We start from the raw sequence: 16,249 nt of genomic DNA, 5'->3' as shown, positions 1-16,249 counted from the left end.
CAGTGTTCAGCATCATTTGGGTGGATGGAGTTGCTTTGTTTTGAGAAAAAGTAAAATTGAGCAGGTACAGGTAATTTAATTATTTTTAGGAAAAGATTCTGATTTAATAGAAATTTGTGTATCTCTGTTATCTTATTTACAGTTGTCACACACTTTTGGCACTCAGCTCTTGTGCTCACTGGTGAAATGAAGTTTGAAAGTTTATAACTTTTTTTCTACCATTAACATTTTTGATCAAATAAGAAATATTACTCGAAATTGTTTTTCTTATAGCATAAAATCCTGTAGGATCTAATTTGATTTATTCAATCTTATAACAGACATGATTTGTCATTTTTATGTCTCTGTCTGTGATACATGCATGTCCACATTGAATTTTCAGGAGTATCTAAGTTGAAGAATATTTCACATTAACAATAACTGTGGTAGTGGTACTACTCTATTGCAGGGCAAAATGAGATATTTTGGTGAAACAATTGTTTAATATGCATCATTTAATTAAAATTTGGTGGGATCAGATGCCTAAAAGCTACAAATCTTCCCTGTTGACCAGTCATACACACTTTGAGCCCTATGATTGATCAAATCGATGGAGCATTCTGTAGACAAATTTAATACAAAAACAAAAATCTAACAATTGCTATGAAAGAAGATGGCTCAAATATGTCATTATAGCGTAGATTTTACAAAATGCTGACATGAAATCCCTGCAACATCAACTTTTGTGTGGGTAGCCTGCCTCTGTTTAAAAAATTAATTGTACTCAGAGCATATGCTCTTGAGTAATGAATTAGTTGGGAGACGTAAACACTAATTCATATCCAGGTAACAATGGAATACAGGCTTATTATTCAAAAGCATCACAGGGTCAGGCAGGATCAGGTGCCATAGAGGAGTAAGCATCCTCTTTTAATTAGATAGGCCATGCCCGTTAGTGCTCCTGTCATCAGATAAACAGCATTTGACCAAATATTAGATTCCATTTGCTGATAAGGTCATTGCATCAACCATAGAACTTGGAAATTATGACTTCAAAGAGACTGCTGATATCTTTGTTTCATCAACTTGTTGATTAATAGCTTGCTTCAGTTTTTGTATAAATTCATGTATAAAAACAGGTCAGCTTATAAAGGAACAAAATGAATGCCTTTTAGAATTCCAAGAGTTTGTTGGGAGATTTGGTCCACATAAATGTTGTAAAATAGAACTCCAACATCCTTTAATATCAACTATCATAGTCGGATAATGAACTTTGATGCAACCTTTCAATACCCAATCGCAGTGTATGAAATATTGTTGATGTAAATTGTTGATTTCAATTGCGATGCAAACAAAACTTGTCATTGACTAAATATGACGTCACAATGGAGGGGCTTGAATATTCAAGATTACTACACTTTTTGTAATCAAGCAGCCATAGGACTGAGAAAGGAGAGAGCTATATGCAGACTCCAGACTGTGGTTTGAGACGATGTTCAGATGCTGGCTATGTTATATATTTTCTACAGGCATAACCAGATTAAAAGTTTTTGGATGAAGTTAATTCAGCATAAATTTTTAAGCTTTACCTGGACCAAATTTGCATGGATAATGCCCCAAGGGAAAAAGAGTATGACGTCACTTGCACGATGTTGGATCTTAGCTATATTTTCCAAATGAATGACCAGGCTGATGATTTTTTGGAGTAGATTTATCCATTTCACTCTGCTATATGTATGTTTTACTAATTCAGTTTTCTTGATATTGTTTATGTTACAGGCATCTCAGCATGCTTCGTGCTAGTCCTAGTAATGGACACACGGCAGGTACGGAGGAGGAACATTATGAACACCCACTACAACCCGTGGGGATCTACGGCTGGAGAAAGCGATGTCTTTACGCTTTTGTCTTATTCCTTATGGTGCTCACAACTTTGAACTTGGCTTTAATCATTTGGATCCTACGTGTTCTTAACTTTTCTGTGGTAAGATTTGTAAGCTTTCACTTATTTAATGTTGTTAAATTGATTTACAAAGTATGATACTGTGAAATCACTTATTTTTGTGGGGGGTTAATTAGGGCCCCGCAAGGATTTGCGGGTGCCCTATAGTAATCACTCTGTCCGTCCGTCTGTCTGTCCGTCTGTCACTCTTCCGTCCACAAATTTTCTGTTTTTTTCTAATAACTTTTTTTATGGTTGCCCAATCAAGTTCAAATTTGGTATGGTAGTTCAGTAGGCAGAAATACATATTTTGATGCTAAGTTTGGTTGTCTATGTTCCATGGTTTGGAGCTGGGGTGGTGGGGTAGATTCCTTAACTATGCATAAGAATGAACGGGCAACTTTTTTTATGGTTGCCCAATCAAGTACAAATTTGGTATGGTAGTTCAGTAGGCAGAAATACATATTTTGATGCTAAGTTTGGTTCTCTATGTCCCATGGTTTGGAGCTGGGGTGGTGGGGTAGATTCCTTAACTTTATATAAGAATGCATTGGCAAAGAGAGATAACTGCTGAAGATGTTCCCATTGTAAACTGAATGCTGCTAGGAGTCCCTTGGGATTAATTAGCTTTCCTCCTGAAGAAAATCCAGAGCATTATCTTTATCTGTCACATTGAGATTAATTACCACCTCTGTCTGCAAATGAAGTTTGTTTTGAAGTTAAATCAATTTGGAATGCTATGAACACTCTGAAATGTGGATTTAAATATAAATTTTTATTATTTATTTTTGTTTGATAGTTATGATTTCATTGAATTCTAAAAAAAAGAAATAGATTAAAGAAGATTTTTTGATTTACTTTTTTTCACTTTTTTCACTTTTTTTTTAAATATATTAATTCAAGAATATTATTAATTTTTAATGTAGTTGTATAAAAACCCCATTCTATCATTAATACTGAAAAAGTTCTTATTGTAAATTTAGAAGAAAATGATGAGAGAGGTACAATTAATCCCTTGGGATTAATTATCTAGCCTGCTGCAGAAAATTTAGTAGGCTTTTCTTTATCTGTCACTTTAAGATTAATGAAAACCTTTGTCTGCAACTGCTGTTTGTTTGAAGTTAAGGTCAAGCCTTCATGATATTTGCATTCATTGAAGGCTGGCATTTTATATAACACAAGCTTCATAATTGTTTAAATATACATTCAATGTTAAGTTGTTCTTTACTGCCTAATGTAAATACAAGGATATTATTTTCAGGTTTTTGAATATTCAGGAATTATCTTGAAATTTGAAGAATACAGTTGCTGTTGCTTATTCTTCGTACATTTATTAATCATTCTGTAAGCTGCACCCTTTTAATTCTACCCCATGGCGGGGCCCTTGCTGACTGGTTAGTTTTCTAGTTTTTGTTGTTTTCATGGTGTATAGAGATTTATGAATTTATATCATCTATAATTTCTTCATTCATTTAGCATGGAATGGGAAAATTAAGAATCACAGAGAAGGGACTGAGATTGGAGGGAGAAGCTGAGTTTTTAGACAGATTGTACACTAACAGGATTCAGTCAATGCAGGTAACTGGCTAGTTGTTGAATTATGGCAGTATGGGTAGTTTGTAGTCGAAAAAAAAATTTAGAAAATCTTAACTGGTAGAAGTTTAAGTGAGTATATATATATATGTTGGTTTCATCAAGAATATTTATGTATTTCATTAAACAGATTTTGTGAATATTTTTTGAAGTTTATTCTAATTTTATCATTTTCTTTTATACAGGACAAACCTTTGTACATGGATTCCAGTAAGGATATCATACTGAGGGCCAGGGATGGAAAGAAAAATGTGTCAAGCACACTGCTTGTTGGTCAGTGGAAGTTAAATACATTTGAATTCTTCTACAATATATATGAATTAGTTTGTCAAAACAAATGAAAATTTGTGAAAGGAGTCATTTTATTTTTGAAGGGAAATTGACTAATTAAATTCTTATTGTAGGTGACAAAAAACTAGAGGCTCAATGTGAGGAGTTTGAGATCAAGGACAAAAAAGGTCAAACCAGGTTCAAGGTTGGGAACAAGGGCATCGTCATGGAAATGGATGAAGTGTACTACACAGGTAAGATAGCCATTCTTTGACCATTATGTGGTTTAAAGATTTAAATTTTTATAAAATTTATCAAGAACATTCATCTGACCAATTGCTTTATAGCTTTCAAAAAGATTAGAAGGGCTAGAACTTTGAAATATCAGCTTTATTGTGCTGTGTACATGTAAATGCATTTGTTTAAAAAGAATTACTGGTACTTCATTGAAAATCATCAACATTGTTTCCATTGTTATTAGCATAGTTATTGCATCATAATATTTCAATAGTCTCTCTTACCCATGAAAGAACAACCTCAAATGCTTCCTTTTTTTGCACTGAGAACTGCAATAGGGCAATTCCTTCACAAGCAAATAAGAACAATCTGAAAAAAAACTAAACTTAAATACTTTTTAAAAAAAAAAACTAAACTTAAATACTTTGAAAAGTTAAAAATTTTAGTACATGTATCACCATATTTGGAATCTCCAAACACCAGTTTCTACATGAAATGTTTGTTGTTTCAGGGTCTAGTAGGGTGACATTCAATAGTTCAGTAGAAACTCCAAACATCAGAGGACCAAGAGCAGAACCTTTAAAGTAAGTTCTCTCCAGACAGATAGCAGACTTCTAGATTGTAATATTATACTTTCATGTAAATTACTTGAATCTGATTCGTCGAGAAACATTTGATAAAAATCACTATTACCCGCTGAATAATGAAGCCACGCCCTCCTGCGTAGCAACAGTCAACATTGCTTGACGACGGGTGATATTCCAAAAAATAGTGACTGCGCAGAATTTATGCGTGCACGGTTCACTGTTATATGCATTTGTATAAAACATTCAGTATAATATAATAAGTATTATTTAGAGAACGAGACAGGTTCTGTATCGCAGATACAAATTTGGGGGGCGGAGACGAGTGCAAAGCACGAGTCTCCGCCCCCCAAATTTGTATCTGCGATACAGAACCTGTCGAGTTCTCTAAATGATTTGTGACACGATCCAATCAAAATCACCTCAATGAAAATCAGCTCCTCCCATAATGATAATAAGATGTCATGTATATTTCATTTCCTTCTGAATCTCTGGTAAATCTGAAAAAAGTTAATTCCCATGCCAATTAGGGTTCCTTGTAAATTTCACTCTATCCGTAGACAGCGTGAGATTTGTAGAAATTTCTAAAGTTACTTTGTCATATTAGTTTTGGAAACGACGAGAAGAAGGATGGATGTAGATAATTTTAAAAAGCTTGACTTTTTAACTGATGAAGTTGACGATTTAACTTTATCACAGATCTGTGCAGATATGGAAACGGAATACCATGTATTTGAGGGCATTCAAAATCTCAGTTTTTCTGAAAATTTTGATTTCGATGCAAACCAAGGTCTTGGGGAAAACGGTTTGAATTCAATGGATTTTGATATCGGGGATTTGAGCTCTTTAATGGAAACGGAATGTGAAGTAAAGAAAGAACTGAAAGAGAGCACTAGGTTTGGACCGGTCGTCAATGATGAAGAATTAAAATGCCTTGTAGAAAATCAGGAAAATAAAAATACTAAGAGTAATACAAAATGGGCTGTTAACGTTTTCGAAAGTTGGCGCGAGCAGAGAGCTGGGGATATTATCGAGCTTCACTTGATGGATACGAAAACAATGAACCATTGGCTAGAGCGTTTTATCGTGGAAGCGCGCAAGAAAGACGGGGCTGAATACCCTCCAAAAACTCTCTATCTCATTTTATGTGGACTATTGAGGCACTTGAGACAAAAAGGTGTGTACGATAAAAATTTTCTAGATGAGAAGGAACTATCTTTTGTCGGGCTAAGAAAAGTTTTAGACGCGAAAATGAAATCGCTCGTGGATAGAGGCGTGGGATGCGAGATCCGCCAAGCTGATCCTATATGGCCTGAAGATGAGGAGAAATTGTGGCGAGAAAATGTTTTTGGGAAAGAAAACAGTGAACAATTACAACACACGATGTTTTTTTATTCATGTAAATTGTTTGGTTTGAGGGCCTGCGATGAGCATCACAAATTGCAATGTGAACAATTTTCCATTGGAAACGATATCCATGGACAGTTTATCCAATTTGTTGGTAGAACATCAAAAACCTACAAGGGCGGTTTGGGTCAGATGAATTTACAGACAAAGAATCTGAAGCATTACTGTGAGCCTGGTAAGTAAAACTCATAATAACTTATATGGAAACATTAAGACACTAATTTAGAATTTTAAATTAAGGTTTAACGAAATGGGGGGGGGGGGGGGGGGCATTACTGTATGAGCCTTTTTGGTAAATAGTTATGTATGAGACCTGCATGTAAAAGATTGTAATATTTATGTAGATATTTTAAGACTTGTAGATGTAAGCGGTGATTATCTAATTACTCATATAATTTACAGGTGATCGGTGCTTAGCAGAATATTTTCAGATATACCTTGATGCGTTAGATGGCACGGGGCCATTTTATCGGCGTCCGCTTCCCGGAACCTCCGAAAAGCCTGTGCGTTACGGGACACAGGTTGTAGGCATAAACAAACTGAAAACGTTTATGAAGACAATATCGCAAAAAGGAGGACTACAAGGGAATTATACCAATCACAGCGGAAAGAAAACGTGTGCTACGCAGCTGTACAAAGAAGGTGTACCCGAGGCAGAAATCATGAATGTTACTGGTCATAGATCAGAGCAAGGCGTAAGAAAATACATGAAAAGCAATGTACAAATGAAAAAGAGCATTTCTAAAATCTTGGATCCGCCCACAAAACAGGAATCTCAGGAAGCGTCTTCCGATCAGCCTACTGGTAGTAAAAGAGCGCTGTCTCCATGTAATACAGATCGTTCTGAAGGCGACGCAAAAAAATTGTGCAGTGAAAGTAATCGTGCTCTGCGGGATTTAACAAACACGGCATCGGTGTTCCAAAATTGCCATTTCAACTTTTCTTTTGGATCAAATTAATTGACTATGTGTGATTTTGTGCATCAGTAAAAGTGAATAGTGCATAGAGAAGTGTTATACAATGTATTGGAAAGCATTTTTTTTTAAAATTCGTTTCTTTTGGATTAAAAGTGACTGGCCAAATGTGAATGGAATAATTATCTTGAATTCATAAGAGTAAAGGTTTTGCTTTTTTCAGGAAATGATTTTGTTTAATTCCAAGCAGGAAAAAAAATATGATCAATTGATTTTGTTATTTTGAAAATTTTTGAGCAATTAAAATACTGAAATTGAATCAGATTTATTTTCAGACTGTGCTGTATTTTAGATACAGAATTGTTGGGAAATACAATACGGTATACAGGGCTAATACAGAACGGAACGTAGCTCCACCCACCATAGTCCCGTTCTGTATTGCTAATACAGAATAGTAAACTTCAAAGAAAAACACCGCTATCGTGTCACAAATATTGCATGTAGTTGAGTGTAACATTGAAAATTTTCACCCCTCGAAAACCATTGTCAACCTCGGCTGCGTCTCGGTTGACAATGATTTTCTTGGGGTGAAAATTTTCAATGTTACACTCAACTATATGCAATATTTAAATATTCACGCATTTTTCATGTAAAATCTAGAGAATATAAACTCCATTAACTGTTCCTATGTTAGCTTTATTGGCTGGTCATATTTTAAGGTTAAGAGGATATGTTCATCATATGGATATTGAAGCATTCCAATGTTGTGAGGATTCAATTTCGATTAAATTATAGCATTCTCAGGACTAGATTCTAGTTAACTTTATGGAGTAATTTTTTTCATGAAATTAAGGAGAAAGTATTTTTAAAAAAATCAGCGATAAAAACAGCAGGGTCAAAGTGACTCGGGTGAGCATTGTGGCCCATTATCTATGTTTATTTTAATCTCATAGGATAGAGGCTCCAAGTACTTCCATCTATATGTACGCTAAAGATGAGATCCGGATCACTGCACCAGCTGGGGACATGGCCATCAACAGTCTAAAGGAGATCCATATCAGGTCCAAAGACAGCATTGTGAGTATCACTAAGGACTGAACAGTACTCTATAGACAGATTAAAACAAGTACAATGTACCCAGTAATTTCTGTACTGTTTAACTAGAGCTTTTCTAAGTACCACCGTGAATATGCTTGAGCATAGAGTGTTTGACATGTCTGTCTTCCAACTTTCTGTCTTTCTGTCCATCCATTTTAATATCCAGCACTCACACTTTCAGTTTAGCACTCTGTCAAAGAAAGTTTTCAAGATATTTTATTCTACTACAGTCTACCACTGATCAACTGTCATAAATCTGACTTTAACTGACCATATGATTCAGACCTTATTTACTGCGTCTTTCTTTTAACTCAGTTTCAAAGTAATTATTCAATTACCCTTAGTACATAAGTCCTTGAACCTTTCCATGGTTCACTGGTTATCTCCTGAAAAAACATGACTTTTCTTAGTTTAAAAAAAAAATTGATAAGAGATATTTTCATCAAACTTCAAACAATTACATGTACAAAAATTGAGGAGAGCTATTCAACTTTGACAAAATGTTCTGACCTTGACCTCACCTATGACCTTGTCCTCCCTATTATTAATTAGTTTGTATTTAGAGAAGCTTAGAAGAAACTTTGTTATATTTTCATCAAACTTCATACATGTTATGATTGAAACTTCAAGATATTTTGATAAATGAATTTAAACCTTGTTGACATCTTGTAGGTCATTTTGGCATAAATACATGTATGGAGCTCTAACATTTTCCTTGAAATTATACTACAGTTCTGATTTCTGATGTTTGGTTGCAATAGATCGATTTTTTTCAACTTCAGAGTCTGGACTCGTCTAAGCTATTTATAAAGAACCTGAAGGTGGGTATGAGTCCTCCCCCAGGGCAGCAGACCCCCACGGTGTATCAGGTGTGTATGTGTAGTACAGGGCTCCTCTTCCTGGCAGATGCTGACAAACAGTGCCAGGGTACCAAGGAAATCTGCTCATAGACCATGGCAACCCCAGACTCACATGAGTGTACAATAATATATCAGGAATTCTTCAATTAAAATTATTGCCCATATACATGTTCTGTGTAGGAAAAAGAACAGAATTGTTTTTTGTTTTAATAATGCAAGTATCGGTACTTTGTAGATAGATGGTATCTGTATGTTAATTTATTTTTATCTCTCAGTAATATTCAGTATGCAGATAAAACTTTTTAAGTCATATCACATGAACCTCTAATAAGGATAAATTTAATGTATGTGTAGTTAAGATGTTTGTATTTTTTGATTTGTGTGTGTGTGTGTGTGTGTGTTGGATTGATTTAATGTAGTGAATGCAAAGTTGGCAGGAAGAGGGTGCCATTACTGAAGCTTTGAGATTTACAGTTACTGTAAACCAACTTTTATTCGCGAGTGAGAAATATTCGCAAGTTTTGTGACCTACTTTAAGTCGCAAATATTAATCGCTGCTAACCATTTATTTTGCTTTGTTTTTCGAAGAAAAGGTTTCCTTATTTGTGAAAATTAATTGTCTGGGATTGATTTCAAGCTGACGAATCGCGAATAAAAGATGACGCGAATAATAGTTGGTTTACAGTATGTGATACGCCAATTTGAACTACTGCTTTGCATCAATCATAAAAGTAAAAACTAAACCAGCTCTATGGACAACATGATTTGTAAAATTTTCTTTACTTTTATATTTTTAAAGTGCAATACTACATGTAATTTATTTATTGAATGGTAATATAAAACTTAACTTTAATTAATAATACTCAATCTAAAACTGTTTCTTTGGAATTTCCTATTGTGTTCATTGATTTTTTTAAATTTGTGCCATGTTAAAAATTATATGAAATAGTTTCATTGATTGTATAAAAAAGCAATATTTACATGTTTATATTTTTATAAATAAATAGATATTTATTTGAAATGTCAGATATATATTAAATTGTTTATATTGTTGTTTAATGGAGATAAACCGGTAGTTTTGTTTTCAGTAATTTCATTGTACAGATTGAACATGTCACAAAGTCTTCTCTGTTCCTTTACAATGTAACAGTTTTTTCCCCAATATAGAATACATTTAGAGGGAGTAGGTTATAGCTTTACTGTTCAAGATTTTCAGATTTTTTTAAAAAATCTTTAATTTTATATGTTTTGGACATGTACACTCAAATTTCATTTCCATATTTCTGAGAGGTGAGCTTGGCCATGTACATTTGCAGATACATGTACGTGTAATGTATTTAATTGCCTATATACATGTAGATATCTATATATGTAGATATCTATATCTCTCAGGTCCTACTGTAGCAGATTTTCTTTCCTTTGACCCAACATCATTCATACTTCAAATTAAGATTTTTTGAATAGAGAATGTTCTTGAAGTAAGTTTTTATTAGCTCTACTGGTCAGAGACCAGAAGAGCTTATGCGATAGTAAGGTGTCAGTCGTCCGTCCGTCTGTCTGTCTGTATGTCTGTCCGTCTGTCTGTAAACAATTTTTCAAAACGCTACTCCTCCTACAGTTTTGGTCTGATTTCAATATAACTTGGCACACAAGTAGACTACACTAAGATACATAAAACAGAGCATCGGTTTTTGATTTCGATGAACGGTGTTGCCATGGTTACTGAAAATAGAATTTTCTTTGAAATTCCTTTAAAACGCTACTCCTCCTACAGTTTTGGTCTGATTTCAATATTACTTGGCACACAAATAGACTACACTAAGATACATAAAATAGTGCATCGGTTTTTGTTTTCGATGAACGGTGTTGCCATGGTTTCTAAAAATAGAATTTTCTTTGAAATTCCTTTAAAACGCTACTCCTCCTACAGTTTTGATTTGATTTCAATATTACTTGGCACACAAGTAGACTACACTAAGATACATAAAATAGTGCATCGGTTTTTGATTTCGATGAACAGTGTTGCCATGGTTACTAAAAATAGAATTTTCTTTGAAATTCCTTTAAGATGCTACTCCTTCTACAGTTTTGGTCTGATTTCAATATCACGTAACACACAAGTAGACTACACTAAGATACATAAAATAGTGCATTCGTTTTTGATTTCGATGAACGGTGTTGCCATGGTTACTAAAAATAGAATTTTCTTTGAAATTCCTTTAAAACGCTACTCCTCCTACAGTTTTGATTTGATTTCTATATTACTTGGCACACATGTAGACTAAACTAAGATACATAAAATAGTGCATCGGTTTTTGATTTCGATGAACGGTGTTGCCATGGTTACTAAAAATAGAATTTTCTTTGAAATTTCTTTTAAACGCTACTCCTCCTACAGTTTTTAGCTCACCTGAGCCGAAGGCTCAAGTGAGCTTTTCTGATCACATTTTGTCCGTCGTCTACTTATGTTCGTCCGTGTAAAACTGTCCGTCTGTCTGTCTGTCCGTCTGTAAACTTTTTACATTTTCGACTTCTTCTCAAGAACCACTGGGCCAATTTTGACCGAACTTGGTACAAAGCATCCTTGGGTGAAGGGGAATTTAAATTGTTAAAATGAAGGGACATATCCCCTCGCAAGGGGAGATAATCAAGAAAAGGCAAAAATAAGGTTGGGTCATTAAAAAATCTTCTTCTCAAGAACCACTGGGCCAGTAAAGCTGAATCTTATGTGGAAGCATCTTGGGGTAGTGTAGATTCTAAATTGTTCAAATCATGACCCCCGGGGGAAGGGCGGGGCCACAATGGGGAATCTAAGTAGTATATAGAAATATATAAGAAAAATCTTTGAAAATCTTCTTCTCAAGAACCACTGGGCCAGAAAAGCTGAAACTTATGTGGAAGCATCCTGGTATAGTGTAGATTGTAAATTTTTCACATCATGACCCCCGGGGGAAGGGCGAGGCCACAATGGGGTATCAAAGTTTTACATAGAAATATATAGGGAAAATCTTTGAAAATCTTCTTCTCAAGAACCACTGGGCCAGAAAAGCTGAAACTTATGTGGAAGCATCCTGGTATAGTGTAGATTCTAAATTGTTCAAATCATGACCCCCGGGGGAAGGGTGGGGTCACAATGGGGAATCAAAGTTTTACATAGAAATATATAGGAAAAATCTTTGAAAATCTTCTTCTCAAGAACCACTGGGCCAGAAAAGCTGAAACTTATGTGGAAGCATCCTGGTATAATGTGATTCTAAATTGTTCAAATAATGACCCCTGGGGGAAGGGTGGGGCCACAATGGGGAATCAAAGTTTTAGATAGAAATATATAGGAAAAATCTTTGAAAATCTTCTTCTCAAGAATCACTGGGCCAGAAAAAGTGAAGCTTATGTGGAAGCATTCTGGGGTAGTGTAAATTCTAAATTATAGGAATCATGACCCCCGGGGGAAGGGCGGGGCCATTATAGGGAATCAAAGTTTTACATAGAAATATATAGGAAAAATCTTCTCAGGAACCACTGGGCCAAAAAAGCTGAAACATATGTGCCCATGGAGGGATCATGGGGTAGTGTAGATTTCAAAATGTCTAAATTATGATCAGTGGGGTAGTGTGGGCATGCATTAAGTATAACAAGGGGGAAATCTGGTAAAGAACAGAATGGTCAACGCTTCTCAGGTGAGCGATGTGGCCCATGGGCCTCTTGTAATTTGATTTTAATATTACTTGGCACACAAGTAGACTACACTAAGATACATAAAATAGTGCATCGGTTTTTGATTTCGATGAACGGTGTTGCCATGGTTACTAAAAATAGAATTTTCTTGAAATTCCTTTAAAACGCTAGTCATCCTACAGTTTTGGTCTGATGGCAATGGCTTCTTTTCTCATCCTTTGTTATAAGTACAAACCAGTAGAGCTACAGTCTCGACAGAGACTTCTGGTTTTTAAGTCAAGGCCAATAAAAAAAAAACAGTAAAATACGTATGTATTTAAAGATATATTTTCTCTCACTTTTTGGCCACTTTTGAAAATTCAAGTCTTGGAGTAAAAGTCATGTACTTAGTAACCTTTTTCAACTTAACTTTAAACTTAAAAGGTCTCTCTGACCATGTACGTATTTCTATCCCCTTGAACAAATTTTGTTCATACTCTATCCCTTGAAGTGTTCTTCCACTGTTCATGGGCCAAGGTTATATATTCTGACTTTATAATCAAAAACAGAGAACTCCTAGTGAATTATTTATTTGGTTTTCTTTCTTAGACCATTCTACGGCACTGTCAAGGTGAAATCAAATTTATATTCTAAATGCCACATTTAACAGTAATTTTAATGCAGTTCACTATATTGTTCCTGTATGCAGAAAACAATGTAAATAGAATCTTTTAATAAAAATAATTTTAACTTTACATGTATATGCAATATTTCTACATTTATGATATATTCATTACTGATTATTGTTAATACTTTACATTTATTTTTTTTAATGTAAAACCTGTCATTCTCATAGTTATTAATCATGGTGCTACCGGTATATTTCTACTTATGGTTGTTAAACCTCTTTTGTAATGCTCATTTTTGGAACTGTGAATAGAAATAAATGTTGTAATTTTGTACTTGTAAATATACTCCCCTTGTATTTTCAAAAGGTACATGTACTTAGTAGGGATGTGCGATTTTATCGATATATCGCGATTTTTTGTTGCGTGAAACGTATCGTGATATGGAGACCTAAATACCTGTATTTAGGTACGTTTTAAAGTCCAGAAATTATTCATTTATTTGTTCAATCTTTCAAATTACAATTACAGAAAGTCTAAAAAATATTGTAAAAAGATGACAAGAATGGCATCTTACCATCCAAACATTAATTTTGTTTGCATAAAAATTTCAAAAAAGTGAAATTCCGTTTTTCTGGCATAATTTTAAGAAAAATGATGACTATATATTCATTTAAAATCATTGTTAAAATTGCTTGTAAAAATATTATGATATGATCATGACATTTTGGGGAAAAATCGTGATTTATCACAATAAAAAATTTTTAGCGATACCCATCCCTTTTAAAAAGTTTATGCAATGACAGTGTCTTTGGATCCATCCCATAAATGCGTGTTAATAAGATTTCAAACTGCAAATTGATCCTTCTATAGCTTTTGTCATTTTTTCAATAAAATGTTGTCCAAGTATATAGATGCATGCATAATTCTACTTATAAATTTTCTATTTTATATAAATTTTCTATTTCAATGAAAGATGTTGCTACTGTTACTAAACATAAACTTGGTAAATGCCTGTTATTGATTTCAGAATGCTATTTCGTACAGGTATTGTTTTTACAAAATTATTGTTTTTTGATCGATTTACATGTAAATGAAAAACTGCCTTTACTTCTTTGATAACAATTCAAGAAAGGAATGTTAAATATGCTCATACTACTTCATTTAAAATAAGCAGAGCTACTGTATAAACAGAGACTTTATACGAGATTCTTGCTATAATGATAAACTTGATGTGTGTCAGTATTACAGGTATACTTAGTCTAAAATTTATGTATATTTTTGTAGGATTGTATAGATAAGAGTATTTTCATTTCCTTTTAGATACTATATTTATACATTTGTAGAGAAAATTACATGTATTTAATAAATCATTTTTTCTTTAAATTCCGTTTATAAAAATTTTTCAGGAAAGCAAATACATGTACAAGTATTGCCGAGTTTGAGTGTTGATCAAGCATATGAATAAATGTACAGGTATCATGCTACCGACCTTGGGTTTTTTTACCGAGTGGGCAAGCAAGCATCTTTTTAATGGCCTGAGCAGTCAGCATGTAAAAAAAAAATAAAAGTTGTTAGCTCAACTGAGCCGAAGGCTGAAGTGAGCTTTTCTGATCACATTTTGTCCGTCATCCGTCCGTCTGTCCATCTGTCTGTAAACTTTTCACATTTTTGACTTCTTCTCAAGAACTACTGGGCCAATTTTGACCAAACTTGGTACAAAGCATCCTTGGGTGAAGGGAAATTTAAATTGTTAAAATAAAGGGCCAAATCCCCTCACAAGGGGAGATAATCAAGAAAAGACAAAAATAAGTTGGGGTCATTTAAAATCTTCTTCTCAAGAACCACTGGGCCAGAAAAGCTGATACTTATATGGAAGCATCCTGGGGTAGTGTAGATTCTAAATTGTTCAAATCAGACCCCCAGGGGTTGGGTGGGGCCACAACGGGGAATCAAAGTTTTACATAGAAATATACAGGTCCAGTCCAAAGACTATTTCTACCTACATAGCTATTAATAGCTACCTAGGATATTTAAAGCTACCCAAAGTAGCTATTTTTACCTACTTTCTGATTTACTTGCATTTTGTGGCCAAATGCAGGAGCGGCGCAATATGGTAAGCACAAAGTTTCTTAATACAGTCACACTGGTGATGGATATAACAAAAATGTGGCTAAAAAATGATTTCTTCGTATTTATCAATTTTGCACAGAAACTAATGTAAAATTGCCGATTCAGGAAGTAATCATTTTTTGGCCTAAATTTTGTTGTATTCATCATTAGTGTGACTGTATCAAAAAATATGTATTCACCATGTTGCGCCGTTTGGTCTTTTGGCCGCAAAATGCAGAAAATATAAAAAGTAGGTAAAAATAGCTACTTTGGGTAGAATTAAATACCTAGGTAGCTATTAATAGCTACGTAGGTAGAAATAGTCTTTGGACTGGACCTGATATATAGGAAAAATCTTCTTCTCAAGAACCACTGGGCCAGAAAAGCTGAAACTTATAATGGAAGCTTCCTGGGGTAGTGTAGATTCTAAATTGTTCAAATCATGACCCCCGGGGGTTGGGCGGGGCCACAATGGGGAATCAAAGTTTTACATTGAAATATGTAGGAAAAATCTTTGAAAATCTTCTTCTCAAGAACCACTGGGCCAGAAAAGCTGAAATTTATGTAGCAGCATCCTGGGGTAGTGTAGATTTCAAATTGTCTAAATTATGATCCGTGGGGTAGGGTGGGGTCACAATATGTATTACAAGGGGGAAATCTGGTAAGGGACAGAATGGTCAAAGCTTCTCAGGTGAGCGATGTGGCCCATGGGCCTCTTGTTTTAATGTTAGTCTATCTAGTACATTCATAATTATGAGCATTTTAATCACGACAGGCAAATTTCAGTAGGACTGGTAATTTTTTTTAAGAGTACCGGTAGCTAGCCCTGTGGCAGCTGCAATTTTCAGCAAGTTTCCAACTATGTTCTAATATATTCTAGGTTTAATATTTTAGTATTACTGACAAGTTTATGTAATGCCTCTATCTTGATTCATGTATACTCTTTAGTAATTATTGTTCATGAAAAAGGTAA

At 34.4% G+C, this 16,249-nt stretch overlaps 2 protein-coding genes across 2 annotated transcripts; both read left to right on the top strand.

Moving 5' to 3' along the window:
* Positions 1-6: 6 nt before the first annotated feature.
* Positions 7-10,369, top strand: LOC134270516 (zeta-sarcoglycan-like). Its single transcript, XM_062752742.1, has 8 exons — positions 7-64; positions 1,759-1,963; positions 3,398-3,499; positions 3,700-3,787; positions 3,919-4,038; positions 4,533-4,605; positions 7,880-8,003; positions 8,807-10,369. The coding sequence occupies exons 2-8, from the start codon at positions 1,769-1,771 to the stop codon at positions 8,972-8,974; spliced, it is 870 nt and encodes a 289-aa protein (XP_062608726.1). The 5' UTR covers positions 7-64; positions 1,759-1,768; the 3' UTR covers positions 8,975-10,369.
* Positions 4,999-7,382, top strand: LOC134270496 (uncharacterized). The gene is made up of 2 exons (XM_062752718.1): positions 4,999-6,187; positions 6,415-7,382. Exons 1-2 carry the CDS (start codon positions 5,236-5,238, stop codon positions 6,969-6,971), a joined length of 1,509 nt encoding a protein of 502 aa, XP_062608702.1. The 5' UTR covers positions 4,999-5,235; the 3' UTR covers positions 6,972-7,382.
* Positions 10,370-16,249: the final 5,880 nt, after the last annotated feature.

Source organism: Saccostrea cucullata, unplaced genomic scaffold, assembly GCF_032062105.1.
Source record: "Saccostrea cucullata isolate Sc308-1 unplaced genomic scaffold, CSIRO_AGI_Scuc_v1 ctg281, whole genome shotgun sequence".
NCBI lineage: Eukaryota > Metazoa > Mollusca > Bivalvia > Ostreida > Ostreidae > Saccostrea > Saccostrea cuccullata.
This window is presented reverse-complemented; position numbering and strand designations above follow the sequence as displayed.

Coding starts and splice junctions, on each gene's coding strand:
- LOC134270516 (XM_062752742.1), top strand. CDS start 1,769: ATGCTTCGTGCTAGTCCTAGTAATGGACACACGGCAGGTACGGAGGAG. Junction 4,606..7,879: donor CCAAGAGCAGAACCTTTAAA/GTAAGTTCTCTC, acceptor TTAATCTCATAG/GATAGAGGCTCCAAGTACTT. Junction 8,004..8,806: donor TCAGGTCCAAAGACAGCATT/GTGAGTATCACT, acceptor TTTCAACTTCAG/AGTCTGGACTCGTCTAAGCT.
- LOC134270496 (XM_062752718.1), top strand. CDS start 5,236: ATGGATGTAGATAATTTTAAAAAGCTTGACTTTTTAACTGATGAAGTT. Junction 6,188..6,414: donor GAAGCATTACTGTGAGCCTG/GTAAGTAAAACT, acceptor TATAATTTACAG/GTGATCGGTGCTTAGCAGAA.